The sequence below is a fragment of the Myotis myotis genome, unplaced genomic scaffold, assembly GCF_014108235.1.
Source record: "Myotis myotis isolate mMyoMyo1 unplaced genomic scaffold, mMyoMyo1.p scaffold_m19_p_16, whole genome shotgun sequence".
Lineage (NCBI taxonomy): Eukaryota > Metazoa > Chordata > Mammalia > Chiroptera > Vespertilionidae > Myotis > Myotis myotis.
This window is the reverse complement of record NW_023416320.1, coordinates 13,758,438-13,775,340: the sequence shown is the minus strand read 5'-3', so window position 1 is coordinate 13,775,340 and position 16,903 is coordinate 13,758,438. Positions and strand designations below refer to the sequence as shown.

The following is a 16,903-nucleotide window of genomic DNA, read 5'->3' as shown; positions in this document are numbered from 1 at the left end:
ATGTCTCTGCATCTCTTTTGTTCATCAGTTTATTTTGTTCACTAGATTCCACATATGAGTGAGATCAGGTGACACTTATCTTTCTCTGACTGGCTTATTTCACTTAGCATAATACTCTCCAGGTCCCTCCATGTTGTCTCAAAGGGTAACTCATCAAAGCAGTTCCTATACCTACAAACCGGCAGCAGCAGAAGTATCTTTCCCATTGGATGCAAGAGTTAGGTTATTGAGTACCAATCCTAGATTTAAGCTCAAGAACAAAAATGTCCAGAGTGACTCTCTGACGCACAGAGATTCCATGGTTTAGAGCAGTGGTTCTCAAATTTCCTAATGCCGCGACCCTTTAATACAGTTCCTCATGTTGTGGTGACCCCCAATTTCATTGTTACAAATTGAACATAATTAAAGCATAGTGATTAATCACAAAAAAACAATATGTAATTATATATGTGTTTTCCGATGGTCTTAGGCGACCCCTGTGAAAGGGTCGTTCAACCCCCACCAAAGGGGTTGAGAACCACTGGTTTAGAGGAAAGAGAACCAAGATCTCTGAAAACACAATTTGTCAAGTCTCTCTAGTCTTGCGACTGAGTGTATGCTCCCTTGATAACTATCAAGAGAGTCCCTGAAAGCAACACCACAATTTCGGGAGCTATATGAATATGAATAAGATCCAACTCCTTCTCTAATAGCTACATTCACCAAGAACCACAGTATAAGGGATATTTATAGCCTTGAGACTCCAAGCACTCACACCTAAGCTTGCAAAATGTCTTCACAAGGCACCTCCGCTACCTAATAACTTCCAAGTGTCCCTAGATGCTTCAGTAGAGAAATACAGACTGCACATTGTTATCTTAAGAAAATTGGAAAGAATACTCATTGGCACAACTATAAACGTGTTTAGCAAAATATGGGAACAATGAAATACTATGCAATAATACTGGCCACCAAGAGTTCCCATCTGCAATTTCTTTCTTTCAAGCAATTTCCTTCTAGTCATTACACATGAAAAAGTGGGAAAATGAAGGCACTAAAAACATAGCAAAATATTATTTCACTATATGTGGATGCAGGGAGATCAATTGGAAAGCTAATGCATTAGTCAAAGGAAGACATTGGTTGGCTTGGATTAAAGTGATCACAATAAAATGGAGATAAAGGAGCATTATAAAAGGAAATGTTGAATCAACAAGACATAATGATTGATTTGCCACAGGGGTGGGAGGTGGTGTATGAAGGTCAAGAGAGAAGTCAAAAATGACTCTCAGATTTCTCTCTTAAGTAACCAAGCATATAGTCTTAAAACCTGCTGAGACAGAGAATGCTAAAGGAGGAGCACAATAAGGGAGAAGGAAGGGGAAGATGATGAGTTGTAGAATTTAAGTAGCATGCAAGATAGCTAAAAAGACTGATGAATATGCAGTTGAGTGTGTCACTCTGGAGTTCAGAAGAGAGTTCTCAGCTGAAGATATTAATTCAAGAAGCATCAGCATAGTAGTAATAATTTTAACCAAGAGAATACATGAAATCACCCAAAAAATAAAGTTCGAAATGGAGAAGGGGGGGGAGGTGTAGGGGGTGCATTATAAGACAAAGCACCAGGGAACTATTTCCACATAAAGCCATCAGGTAAAGAAGGCATGAGTGAAGGAGAGCGAAGAGGAGCAGCCACAGAAGTAGAAGGGAAATCAGGAGAGTATGGTAGCCTAGAAGCCAATAAAAGACAGTGTTTAAGAAAAATGACCAATTCCATGTTCTGTCATCTGGAATTTGAATAATTACTGCTTGTGGCCCTGTGCTTCAAAACAATTCTGAAAATTCTCAGGCTCTTTTAGCCTAAAATCACTCACTCTATAGGACCCACCAATAAGGACTGGGAGCAGATAGCTTCTAACTTTCCTTCATCAACCTTCTCCCCTTTTTGGTCTTGGTTCAGCCAAAGCAGGACACCTTATGCAAATAAAGTCATGCAAACTTACATGTATTCTGATTCAGTCCTAGCAACTTAAAAAATGTAGTTATAGAAGGTTGGGGAGGCCAAGGGATTGACAAGGGCGGGGGGAAAAGGGAGACGTATGTAATACCCTTTGTAATACTTTAAGCGTCTACGGCCATACCACCCTGAATGCGCCCGATCTCGTCTGTAATACTTTAAGCAATAAAACTAAAAAAAAAAAAAAAAAAAAAAAAAAAAAAAAAAAAATGTAGTTACATATGCCTGCCCCTTAAAAATGGACACAAAGCCCTGGCCAGTGTGACTCAGTGGTTAGAACATCATGCTTTATCTAGAAGATATTTCTTTCTTTAATGCCTGACCACACATGTCCAATCTAACAGAAGTAATTTCTATTAACTCCACCTTCTAAATGAAGCATAAATCCACATTTCCATCTTGTTACTACAATTCTAGTTCAAACTACCAACAGCTCTCTCCTAGATTACTTCAATAGACTCCTAACTTCTCTCCTCATCAATTCTTACCCTACAAACCATTCTCTACACAACAGAATCCTTCCTATATAATAAAAGGGTAATATGCAAAATGACCCTAACAGCAGAACAACTGGTGGCTATGATGCACACTGACCACCAGGGGGCAGATGCTCAACACAGGAGCTGCCCCCTGGGGTCAGTGCGCTCCCACAGGGGGAGCACCGCTCATCCAGAAGCCGGGCTCATGGCTGGCGAGCACAGGTGGCAGCGGGAGCTTCTCCTGACCCCACTGCACCACTAAGGCCGTCAGTGGGACATCCTCCGAGGGCTCCATGTTAAACAATGGTATCCTAGCACATTTAGAATAGAATAGTAACTCCTTCATTTTACAGAAAGGAAGTTAGATGCATTTTTTTGGTCCAGGTGGTTGGTGATGGAGTTAGAATGAGCATGCACATCTCCTTCCTCTCAGGCCAGTCCTTCTTACATAATACTACCACGTCTTCGACATTCAGCAACTCCTTATGGATGCTCTCATTTAAAATGCAAACTAACTTCACAGTTCATAAGTGTCCCAGAATGTAAAAGAGAAAGTATGCTGTGAAAATACAAATGAGAAGGTCAATGTAGACTTTGGAAATAAACATAATTTCCAAATCCCATATATTTTGAGAGAATAAACACTGGATCAAAATATATTTAGGGGAAATACTAAAATGAGAAAGGTCAAACTTTTATAATCCTCCCTACTCATATGACTCTGATTCTTATTAAGCAAAGTCAACCAGAAAAAAACAGGTTTTGTACTACTTTCTAGTCAGGGATTTTAATCATGCCTCAAAACTTTTAATCATGTCAAATAATTTATATAAATGAATTCCAGATATATATCACAGAAGTTAAAAAGTTATTTTACATCACAACAATTTTGAGTCCACATATCCCATAGTCTTACAGTCTTAGTTGTATGAAAAATACAAACTTTTTCTGAGAAATATAACTAAAATTGGTCAATCTTGCTCTATCGACACAAATCAGTTCTCATGCACAGAAAAAAGGAGACTAACATTAAAGAGATTGGATAAATAGAAGTTTCAAGACGAATTTGAAAATATTATGGAGGAAAAATGAGTTGAAAACTAATATCTAAGAAACAGACAAACAAAAAACTGCTCAGGGGGAACTATAATAGAAAAAAGAACCAAAAAGAAAAAAAAGTGGCAGGGGATTGTATCAGTAGAGAGGGGGAGGGTACCCTTAAGTTCAATTTTCCAGTTCAAGCACTGTGTAATTAGGTAAGCACAGTGAGAACTGTTCCACCAATAACCTTCAAACCAACCTTGAAAGATCTTCTTTCCAGACAAAACGTTCCAAATCACACCTTCCAACTTCCAACCGTGTCAAATAAAACATGTGGGTATATGTCACAGAAATAAAAATACTTGGTTATACGGAGCAACAATGTTTATTCTCTACACGATTTATTTTTGCTTCATTTTTTTTTTAATTAGAGAAGCCTTGGATTACTAAAGAAGAAATCCACATGACTCTCTATTAATGTTCCTAGCAAAAAAAACTGTATCCCAAATCTTAGGGCAACAGCAATTCGTTATACACTGAGCTATCTTGAGATGTCTGAAACTAAGTCATTCTTCAGGATTTCTAGTGATAAAAGAGATCACACAAAATTAAAATAAAAACAAGAGAAACACGCACTACTACCGTTACCAAGTGATGCATACATATATACACACATAGGAATGAGTATATATCACTAAAAATTAAATGAGACAATTTCTATAAATGTCTTACAAATTTAAAAAAATACATTTAGAAAACTCCTCTTGAGTTTTAAATCAAATCTCTCAATGGCTACAGCACCTTTGTAGGTAAATGCTACCATCAAAAGATGCCAGGATCATTTCAAGAAAAACCTTGTCCCAATCCACCACCTATTCAACATTTTGCTACCTACTTCTCCTAGAAACCAAAGGTAGTAAAGATCATTTGCTTACCATGATGAGCAACGAAATAAACCACATGGACAAACTCAAGGGCATACCCAGAAATCAAGTGAAACATAAGCAAGGAAGCTGAGAGTTCCGTATAGGTTAGTCTGTCTTATATAACCCTGCCCAGATACAACTAAATGCTCTATTGGTGATGGAATAGGAGATGACTAAGAATTTCTAATCTGGCAATTCTAAGAAAATGCAGACTAGTGACCTCAGGGAGGTCCCTAAGACTCTCACAAGAATCTGCAAGGTCAAACCTATATTCATAATCACACTAAAATGCTACTTGCCTTTTGAACTCCCATTCTCTCGTGGGTATACAGTGGAGTTTTCCGGAGGTTACATCATGTATGCTATCCCAAGAAATTGAATACAGGAGATATAAGAATCCAGCTGTCTTCCACTAGCTTATACATTAAAGGGATTTGCAAAAAGAGTAAAGTAATGCCAATTTTCTCACTAAGTTTTCCTTTCCTTTTTGAAATATGTGCTATTAGTTTCCTCTTCCTGCAAAACAAGTCACCAAAATCTTGATGGCTTAAAAGAAAAACATCCAAATCCCACTTTTCATCTTACAGCCTCTGTGGTCCAAGCACGGTTTAAAGGGTATAACCAAGGTGGTGGCCAGATCCTTTTTTTTTTCTAGAGCTCCAGCTCCTTTTCCAAGCTCCCGTGACTGTTGGCAGAATTCCGTTCCTTCTGGCTCTAAGGCTGAGGTCCCGTTTACCTGCGGGCTGTCAGCCAGGAATGTTCTCGGCTCCTAGAAACGCCCCCGCAGTTTCCTGCAATATGGTTCGCTCACAGACCTTTCCAACATGGTAGCTCACTTCTTCAAAGCCAGCAGAGGCCTCTCCTTAGTCTTCTGACTAAGACATAGTCTCACACAATGTAATGCAAACACAGAAAGGGAATTCATATTTGTATTTGTAAATGTTTAACTATTCCCATCGTCTAGTCTACTAGCTAGAAGCAAGTCATAGGCTCCATACATACTTGAGGTTAGAGTAAAGCTCACTGCAGGTCAACATAGAATTCTATCCACTCGATATGATTAGTGAAAATGAACCGGGCTTATTGTTGTTTTGAAATGAATTAAGATATATTTTAATTCTTTTCTGTTTTTATTTCTAATGTAGTAAATATCCATAAACATTATCCATATAAACAAAATCTCTATGTGGTCCTCAATCATTTTTAAGATTGCAAAGCGGTCCCAAGACCAAAAAGTTTGAGAACCACTGCTCTAATCTCAGCTGCCTTTTGTATTTGCTTCCTCTTATATTTGACACATGATAAAAGATAAGTAATTTACTTTCTGCACGTAGCTTTCTCATTTTAAAACAAGTAAGCAGTAGTCGTGCACCCTATATAGAGTGAAATTTAAAACTGAAGAAATTATTCAAGTTATTCAGCTTTCCATAACATTGAGCTTGAAATTTCGAACTATAATCATTTATATTTGTAAATGTTTAACTATTCCCCACCCAATCGCATACTTTCACAACTTCTGAGAATTGCAGGAGCTATATTCTTAAGTAGATAAAAATAGGAGGGTATTTTGCAAAGCTAGGTCAGGGAATGCTTATCTATAGTAACACGCAGAAAGGCAGAGAATATAAGCACAGATGCTACAGTGTAAATGAGTATAAAAAATTTCTAAGGCCCTAACCAGTTTGGCTCAGTGGATAGAGCGTCGGCTTGCGGACTGAGGGGTCCCAGGTTCGATTCTGGTCAAGGGCATGCACCTTGGTTGCGAGCATATCCCCAGTAGGGGGTGTGCAGGAAGCAGCTGATCGATGTTTCTCTCTCATCGATGTTTCTAACTCTCTACCCCTCTTCCTTCCTCTCTGTAAAAAATCAATAAAGTATATATTTAAAAAAAAAAATTTCTAAGGCTCCACCATGACAAACCATTACTCATGTTATTATGGATTCATAAATTTAGATTCCTAAATCCTTGAACAATTAAAGTTATCAAATAAGAAAGTGTAACATTATCTGCATTTGAAGCTTTGATTTTAATTCTAGTGATATATGCTAAACCTTATATGAGCCTTAAAAAGACTATTCTTGCTCGTTAAGCTTCAGTACTCAGTAAGATAAATCTAGTGTCTGGTCTCTTTGAGCGCCCAAAGGGCAGTTCCCAATTGTTTCATCCCAGGCCTGTCCTATCCCATCAGCCATAAAAGATGAAAATATGCAGTGAACAAAATGCAAGTAGGCATTGACCTCAAATCGGTTTCATTTGTTACCACTTTATTCACTTTACTAAAAAATCTAAAACACAGTTTTTACGTTCACCAACCCTCACCCTTGTCCACCTCAGTATGATAGTCCAATTTTGTAGCTTTACCCATGACCTCTTTGACCAATATCAGAACTGCTTCACTTGGTATATATCGGGAGAGCCAAAGGGTAAGGGGAGAGGTGGGTGAGATGCCCTAAAAGTCAGTCTATAACATTAATATTGCCATAAAAGTCAGACTAGAAGCAATACACAATACACTCCCAGAGTCCACTGTACAGACTCACACATACACTTCTGCTACCAATAAATCTGTAAAATCAGTGGGAAAGGATTATGTGAGCATATATGCTAATATTAGTTAATAACCTGTTATAATTTATTAAATTTTATACTTTTAATGTATGAATGACTTGAGTTATCCAAGATGCACAGTAGTGTTGGAATAGATTAAGGAGTCTCAAAAATAGTAATTTCAGTGTTAACCAATGATTTTATCAGCAAAAGCTTAAAAAAGAATGCAGCTGGCTAGCAAAACCACCACCATTAGCTAACAAATTACCCCATCTTACTGTGTTTCTAGCTTCACTTTCCTTCTAATGCTACTACTAAAGCATTTTTCTTGATATAATTATTAATACCAAATCACAACTATATATAGTTTTATAAGGGGATATATGACACTCAAAAGAAGCTTGTTAAAAAAAATAATTTATAGACACTTTCAAGAAATAGTAGTAAATAGAGTCTCAGTCAATCAAATGTCACTATTAGGAGAATGAATATTGGGTTATAATATTTGAAGTATGACTGAAAAGCAACTAAAGCAGGTCTTCAAATAACCTCCTTTCATTCAGTTCGTTTCACTCAATATTGTTTCATTATAGCACTGAGAAGATACTATAGGAATTTAACTCTTTTTTATATCAACTAGCCTATGGTAAAACTGGTTTCATTATGTTTTGTTCCCCTTAAAGTTGCAGAACCTACTGACAACACTAAGAGAGGACTCACTGTACTTCAAATGATCAATATATTAAACTCATACTCTAAAAGAATTAACTTCCTTAGATCTTGAATAAGAAAGACAAACCGAGAGGACAGCAGACTAAAAGGTGAAACTTCTATAAGGCAAAGGAAAATAACTATGATCAAATGTCTCTACATGAAAAGTAAAAAGTTGCCAAATCCAGACAGAGACATAGAGGAATGTCACTGAAATTATTTCAAAGATACAGGCAGTTGATATAAAGGTGAGTTGAAATTGAAGGAAAATATAGTTCTAAATATAGATCATGTATGGAACATGCAAAAGGTTAAACTGGAAAGAACTATTCTATCAAACTATCTCATTCTGTTAAAGCACTTAAAATGCCCATCATCACTGCGGATGTCTAAAAAACGGCAGAATTCTAGAGACAAATCGTATATGCAACAACCAAAAATTTAGTTATCTTAATCTAGGAGGCAGGGAAAAATACAGTACTGGGTTCTATAAATAAATTCAATTGTTGTAAACACAGCACAGTTTTAATAGGTAAAAGATAAGGGAAAGACCTGGTTATCTAATTGTCAGCTCAGTGATTCAATTTATTTCAACATTCAATGAGCACTCATGGACACGGACAACAGTGCGGTGATTGCCGAGAAGAAGGGTGTAGGTGAAGGTGGCAGTGGGTATAGGGAAGATAAATGGTGATGGAAAAAGATTTGACATGGGATGTGAACACACAATACAATGTACAGGTGATGTGCTGTGTATTTGTGCATCTGAAACTTGTGTGATTTTGTTAACCAGTGTCACCCAATAAATTTAATAAAAAAGGAAAAAAGTGTTCAATGAATACCTGCTATTTCTAGAACCTAAACTAGGCATGTACAGAAACAAAGATGTAAAGGACAGTATGCCCTCCAGTTGTTCAAAATTTAGTTAAGAGGGAAAGAAACACTGACAACAAGTATACTAAAAGGGCAGACAGTGGTAAATGCTGAAATATATAAATATAAACAAAGGAATTATATACATAAAGGTACCCTTTATCAGCAAAAAATATAATTCTTGCTGGAAAATAAGAAGGCTTCATGTAAGTAGGGATACTTGAGTTGGACTTTGAAGGAAAAGTAAAATTTAGGACCAGCCGGCGTGGCTCAGTGGTTGAGCATCGACCTATGAACCTGGAGGTCACGGTTCGATTCCTGGTCAGGGCACATGCCTGGGTTGCGGGCTCGATCCCCAGTGGGGGGCATGCAGGAAGCAGCCGATCAATGATGGGAAGGCCTCAAAAGTGAGCAAGTAAATGACTTCAGCATATCTATACTTAAAATCATAATTCTGGAATCAACATAGAATATGAAGAAAAGCAAATAAACTGGGAAGCAGGAAGCCAGAAAAAAAGCTAGACATGGTTAATTTATAAACAGGGAAGTGACAATATCTACATTGGAAAGGAAGGGTGGAATACAAGAGATATAACAGAGATGGAACTGACCAAAAACTTAAGTAAATACTAACTGAATAGGAAAATCAAGATTAGAAAATAAATACCTAAGTATCTTAATTTAGGAAGCAGAATAACTGATGTTGCTATCAGCAAGGCTAGGGAATGAAAAAGAAGCTGCTACTGGGGAATAAATAGGTACTTCGACTCAGAATATTTTAATTTTGAAGTATTTGTGGGGGCAAAGGTAAGACTGTACACCTTCAAATGTAAATACAAGTCTGGTACACGGAGATCTCAGAATTAGAGATAAACAATTGAGAATATATATCATATTTCAAGAGGAAAAGCAATGTTACACAAGAAGTCCTGTTTTTTTACAATCTCAAGTACCAACTTAATCCACTTATTTGTCTAAAACCACCTCTGCAATTATATAATCACAGAATTACTAGTAAAGTTCTGCTTTTAGGGTGCAACTTCGCCATCTGGTGGCAAAAATAATGAATACAGGTTTATATATACTCGTTTCAAAAGTTGAAAGGATCCCTTGTCATTTGACTTAGAGTGAAATTTCCAACAATGTATTATGGGGAAAGGATCTTTCATCCTCCCTTTCTATCATAATTACTATTTCTCTTCTCCTTTTCACTCTGGCCACTAATATATTCAAGCTAATAAACTAGAAGAAGTATTATTGTTAAAAACAAATCCTCCCACTCATAATCCAATACATACCACAGTGTAGATTGCAGTTAAATAACTAAGAAATGTATTAGTAAAAGTACATGTTGCCAAGTTTCTTGCTTTCAACAACTAATAGTTGCGTTTGCTTAAGTAACGGAAATGGGATTTTTGAAACTAGATATAAGCGTTGAACAGATTGGTCAAAAGAACAATACAGAACATCTATAAATATACCCTAACATATAATAACCAATATACATGACTAAAATGGCATCTCAAATCAGTAGGAAGAAAAGATTGCTCACTTGATAAATATAGTGGAACAAGAGCTAAGCATGTGTAACTATAATAAATGGGAAGTAAATAAGTAGTTTATAATAATTAAAACATATTTAAATAAGTAATGTTTAAATGCTTAGGTATTTACTATATATCATAATGAAGGAGCCAGATGCTTGCAGCTATATGAATGTATTCAACCTGCCACCAGGTAGCTGGTTCCACCTCTGTCCTTCACTAAATAAATGTGGAATTATGTTGCCTCGAAGAACCACAAAATTTCACTCTGTTATGCATGTAATTTAAAGGCTAAGAAACCACTAGGCACTCATGTTAGACATTGTAAGGGTAAGCAAACTGCACAGAAAAAATGATTATTTCAAAAGTATTTTGAAATAAAAGAAACACTTGAAAATCTCTAATAATATTTTGCATTTAAGTTGATAATAAACATTTGCCATTTTTATGAATAAAGGAACTAAGTAAATATTCATTAACTCAAAGCTAAGGTCTTGGGTCAAATTGGTATTTATTAACTCAATTAATTCTAACAGGCTATGAGGAAAGCACCTGTAGAACTAAAAAGTCAGAAATAGGTCAAAACTACTGTAGCAGGTAGTTACAAATTACACTAAAGCTCCTTAAAATTAGGAAACATAACATACTTTTCTATTTCTCAATCATAGTTCTAGGTCCATAAAGATTTAAATTTAATTGAACCAAGCTTCTCTTTTGAGGGCACTAGAATGGTTTTTGAATGGTACTGAAGAAACAAATGACTAATAATACTTTAAACTGGAGTTATATTCCTTATCAGTAGCTCCATTTCACTGTTCAACTTAAATACTCCTAGAACACCCATTCTGGTATGAAGGAAGAGAGAGAGAGAAATGAAGACAAAAAAAGAGGGAGAAAGGGAGGGATGGGGAGAGAGGAGGGGAGGAGGCAGAGAGGAAGAGGAGGAGAAGGAATTGGGAAGAGGATGGGGAATAAGTAAACAGGCTTAACTGAAACGATTTAAATGGTAACAAAAAAACTGAGTAAAGAAAGGAGAAATTTCAACAGCATTAAAATAACTACTGCCCAGCCTGTGTGGCTCAGTTGATTGAACATAGTCCCATGCACCAGGAAGTCGCCAGTTAGATTCCAGGCCAGGGCACATTGCCCGGGTTGCGGGGTTGACTGCCAGTGTGGGGCATGTAGGAGGCAGCTGAGGAATGATTCTCTCACATCATTGATGTTTCTATCTCTCTCTCCCTTCCTCTCTTTTTAAAATCAATAAAAACTTATTTTAAAATAATAATCCTATATAATAAAAGCCTAATAGGTTAAGTATCCAGTCGTCCAGTTGTCTGTTCAACCAATCAAAGTATAATATGCTAATGATATGCTCAGGCAGCTCCACTGCTCACTATAACGTGCACTGACCACCAGAGGGCAGACGCTCCAACCGGTAGGTTAGCTTGCTGCTGGGGTCCGGCTGATCAGGACTGAGCAAGACAGGCCGGACATGCCCTGGAGCCCTCCTGCGCCGATCCCTCCCTGGCTGGCCAACCTCCCACATCCCTCCCTGGCACCGATCATGCAGCAGTGAGGTCCCTCAGCCTGGCCTGTGCCCTCTTGCAATCTAGGACCCTTTGGGGGGTGTCGGAGAGCCGGTTTCCCACAGGCCAGGCTGAGGGACCCCACTGGTGCACGAATTTGTGCACCAGGCCTCTAGTAAATAAAATAAATAACTACTTACTCTCTAAGGCAGGAGTTGGCAAACTTTTCTGTAAAGGGTCAGAGAGTAAATATTTTAGGTTATATGAGAGCCATATGGCCTCTTATAACTAATACTCAACTCTGGAGTTGTAGCTGAGTCTATGTAGCCATAGACAATAAATAAATAAATAGTTGTGGCTGTGTCTCAGTAAAACTTTATTTACAAAAACACAGGGGGCAAGCCAGATAGAGCCCCAGGAACATAGTTTGTAGACCTCCTGCTCCAGGGGAAAGAATTCAAAGGGTTTATAGATACATGCCTAATAAACTACTATAGAATCTGCATTTAAAAATAATAAAACAAATGCTCTTTTTGTTTACAGTAAGGTGACTGAATTATTCTGGAAAAAAAAATGAATCTTCCTAAAGTTTATATAAATTATAACCAATTCCATTTTCTAGGCATAACTTCCAAGTTTGATATTAAACTCTAACTTCTTCCCTGACTAGTAGTATTTCTTACAAACAAGAGGAGCTATTGGTTTGACTTATGTGAGCTTCAGAAAGAAAGGACACGGCCCAGCGGGTGTGGCTCAGTGACTGAGCATTGACCTATGAACCAGGAGGTCACAGCTGAATTCCCCGTCAGGGTACATGCCCAGGTTGCAGGCTGGGTCCCCAGTGTGGGGCGTGCAAGAGGCAGCCGATCAATGATTCTCTCTCATCGTTGATGTTTCTAACCCTCTCTCCCACTCCCTTCCTCTCCGAAATCAATAAAAATATATTTAGAAAAAGAAAGGAAGGACATAATTATAGAATACATTGAGTCATTAAAGTATGCTTCTATTAGTAATGGCAGCCGGAGGCAGTAGGCAAAAAGAAAAAAAGTAACTACATCTTGCTTCCCCACAGTGGGTCGAATTGTACTGTTTATTCAGGCTAGTGCTCTGTCAAAGAAAGAAGCATTAACAGATAATATTGGAGAATATATATTTGTTCTTAGTCATTCTTCAAAGATTAGTGCTATATTTCTAGTTCCCTACAATGATGAATTAATTACTCATAAATTTGTTGGACTTATTTTTAACATCCACAACTTCCTAATGATATGCATTCTAAAGCTTTAAAAACTATTATGTGACCCAGTATTTTAGTATTTCCTTTTATTCTTCCTAAACCTACCTTTCTAACCTCCAAAGAGACGATCTAATGTAGCTATCTATTTTGAAGAATGAGCCAATGTTATCTATTTTATTAAGTCATTCGTTTAAAATCCTACCTCCATTGGTTAACATCATTTTCTTCATCTAAGCTCATATACCTTGGCCATTACGGCTGCCACTTTACAGATACTGCTACTGTCCCAACCAACACTGCTTCATCATTCACCATTCCCTACATAGAAGCTTCTTGTGATTATATTTGTAATAGTCTGCCTGAGTGCTTTCTCTGGCAACAGAAACATGCTTGGCCAGAGCGTTAACAAGCCCGCCTCCCTCCCCGGGAACAGACCTAGGCGAATAAAACAGAGAATTATGGATAAATACCCCAGCCTCCTAGCCCATCATGTGGAATAACTCTGAGGTTGTGATACTCCGTCTCCTAGAAGTCCCAGTAAGACTGAGACACAATCGCCAAAAGAGATAATCTGCTCTCAAATGCACCAATTGTTGCGTTCTCTCTTAATTGGATCATTTTCCACTCCCCTACTGGTGGTTTCTGAGATTGCCACCCAAATAAACTATCTGCCCTCAAACCTTTGTGTGCTTAAATTCTCAATCTAAGATGATCTTCCTACCCTAAAATTCTTGGCTTCCTGAGATTCTGCACTGAGATGTGTTCATAGTATTCCAGCCATGAAATCACCACGGCCTTTTCCAAAGATAGAATTACATTGTCTGTTTCACTTTTGCCAAAAACAAAACAAAACTGGTGCATCATCATTTTATTATTCTTCCAAGACATTAACAACACATCTGTGTGACGGCTTTAGGCACCATCTGAAGGGACTCCCACTTATCTTACCTGTTTTAACACTGTTCAGACCCACCACCCTGTCAGTACAATTCAGATTTGTTTTTCCACAAGTGCATGACTTCATATTTGTTCACCCAGAAACGTCCCTGCCACTTCTGAATTATACATACGGTATAAACCAGATTTTCCTTTAAAATTTTAATTCAAAAATAGAAATATGGATAGAAAAATAATCCTCCCTTGGAAATCTTTTCATTCTTCTCCTTCCAAAGGTAGGAAATATAAGAACCATAAACACTATTGTTAAAAGTGTAACACTTTTGTCAAGGAAAAGGCATTAAAACTGAGCCAAAATAGTAATAACAGAGTTAGGCCATGGATAGATCAAATCCATAAAACCCTTTTACCTGTGTTACCTGCTTGGAAAACCACAGCATCCTTCAGCCCAGGGTAGAACCTTTAGAAATAATGTTAACCTTCCCCATTCTCTTCCCCACTTCCAGCCAGTCTCATTGATCCAGCCTCTTCTTCATTCTCATTGCTCTTATCCCAGTTTCTTCCCTCTGACAGTAACCTCCCATCTAAGTTCCCTGTTTTATTTCACTTCTCTTTCTGGAAAACCTGATAACCTAACACTCCCTCGCCAAACCTAACATTGTTCAAACCTGTCATAGCTAAAGTCCTACACATCACTTTCATCACTTTTATACAAAACATATGGACATTGACATTACATTTAGACAACTGGTTGCCTAAACATTGCATGTATTTGTATTTCTGTTTGAAATAAAGATTAAAAGTAGTAATGTTTACCTAAAGATGAAGCAAAATGTTTACCTGTCTGAAGCTATGTCACTGGCAATTTGGTGCTTCACTCCTGACCCATTTTTAATAGAATCCTGTCTTGTGAGCCCATGAGATCGACTTTTCTCCACGGCAGGTACAGATAAGTCACCTGAGGGTCCTTGGAACTGGGCCTGCTCGTGCAGTTTTGCTTTCTTCTCCTGAGGCGCCTCCTCATTCCGCAGTCCTCGGAGAGCCTTTTGATCAGGTTGCTGTGGGGTATTAGGTCCACTATTATAGAACCAGGCTCCTGACTTGGTGAGGATTTCTTGTTGTTTTCGGCACAAATTGCATACCCACATAACCTGCACATGAATACAGAGGGAAAAGAAGTGAGTGTTTCCAAAAGTTATAAACAAACAAAAAGAGAGACAACTCAAGTCCACAAAAAAAGGCTATGGTAATTCTTTCTGAAGTTAACATGTAATCCAGATTAACAGCTGCCATTAATTAAATTGCATGTCCTTTCTTTAAAGTTTGCCAGAATCTGTACAAATAAAAGGGTAATATGCTAATTAGACTGGACATCTTCCAGACAAAGTCACAGTGGCAGGGGCCAAGGCAGAGGCGGTTAGGGGCGATCAGGCCAGCAGGGGAGAGCAGTTAGAGAGCGATCAGGCCAGCAGGCAGGCAAGCAGTTAGGAGCCAGAGGTCCTGGATTGCGAGAGGAATATCTGACTACCGGTTTAGGCCTGATCCCTCCCGGATTGGAGAGGGTGCAGGCCAGGCTGAGGGACCCCCTCCCCCAACCCCGTGCACAAATTTCGTGCACCGGGCCTCTAGTAATTATATAAAATAGATAATGGTTACTGGTAGTAGAAATACCAAACAAATTAATAGTTGTTTATTGTATTCTTTATTTTTTATTTAAATTAGAAGCATAGTGCAGTACATAGAAAATGGATTTTGAGGCTCCATAGATTTGGGTTTAAATACCAAATCAAAGATTAGAAACTTTGCAAACTTCAACAAGGTACTAAATATTCATATCGATAAAAGTTACTTTCCTAACTGATAAAATATGGATCTAAGGATGATAATACTAACTCTCCTGTGTTGTTTTGAGGATTGAAGATTAAAATAATTTATATAAAATGTACAGATGATGTATCATAGAATGGTACACTTGAAACCTACGTAATTTTATTAACCAATGTCACTCCAATAAATTTAAGGAAATAAAAGAAAATAAAAAAATAAGTGTCTAACACAATGCCTAATATATGTTGGACTTTCAGTAGATTACTATATTAGTATATTAAGTTAATCTTCTATCACCAATTATATTATAGGCTTCCTAAGGAGGTTTTATTTCTTTTAAGTAGCTCTGAATGCTAAATAAAGCTGGGAACATTGTTGATCTTCAATAAAAACCTATTAATTGCTCATAGTTTCTAGTCGGACACTTTTTAGGTGCACAGTTCAACAGTGTTAAGTACATTCACATTGTTGTAAAACAGAATTCCAAAACTTGTTCAGTTTGCAACACTCAAAATCTATACCGTTTTATAGCATATCCCTTTTCTTCCATCCTCAATACCCTGATAACCACCATTCTACACTTGATTTTTTGATATGTTTTTCAGATTCCAGGAATCCAGGAATATCATAAATGACATCTGTGTGACCAGAAAATCTTCACCCTCTTCTGAAAAATATTTTTCAATTAATCAGAAAAAAAACACCCACATGTTCATAAAATAAAAGCTGAGTTCATATTTCAAATGAGTGACTCTGATGCGTTATGTCAAATACTAAATCTTATACAACTCTCTATATTGCTGAACAATTTCCTTATGGCTTAAATAAATTATGGTAATATAGATCATTAAGAGAAAAATTCAACATAGTGTTTTCAACTGATACAAGGATATTTTTGTAAAATACCATTTAAATTTTTTGTTTAATTGCCCATTATTCCAGTTCATACTGTTTGTATAATTCCATATAATACAACATTTTATTTAAGCACTTTTATGATTTTGTTCTCTCTTGAATTGTATATACATTTCTTTTTTCCCCATACTAAAACTTAAAGCTCAGTGGAGGCAAGATTGATATCATCTTATGCATAATAAGACCTATAAATCATAGAACAGTAAGACTTTCTATAATTACTAACTTGAATTTATGTGAAGTCCTTCTGGGGGATACATAATAAAATATTTGATGCTATTACGTTAAGATTTATGTTTCTTAGATTCTTGAAAGAATTACTTATCAATAATGTCAATGTATTTGACTATTTTATTTTTTGTAACTAAATAAGAAAGTGTTTT

The 16,903-nt window shown here is 37.1% G+C and overlaps 1 protein-coding gene across 17 annotated transcripts in view; it reads right to left on the bottom strand.

Moving 5' to 3' along the window:
* RIMS2 (regulating synaptic membrane exocytosis 2) overlaps positions 1-16,903 on the bottom strand; it is a 342,905-nt gene that overhangs the window by 241,302 nt on the left and 84,700 nt on the right. For all 17 annotated transcript variants that reach the window (XM_036338001.1, XM_036338008.1, XM_036338005.1 and 14 more), the window contains one exon: positions 14,619-14,929. In XM_036338001.1, coding sequence (XP_036193894.1) covers positions 14,619-14,929 — 311 coding nt within the window. The remainder of the gene's footprint in view (positions 1-14,618; positions 14,930-16,903) is intronic.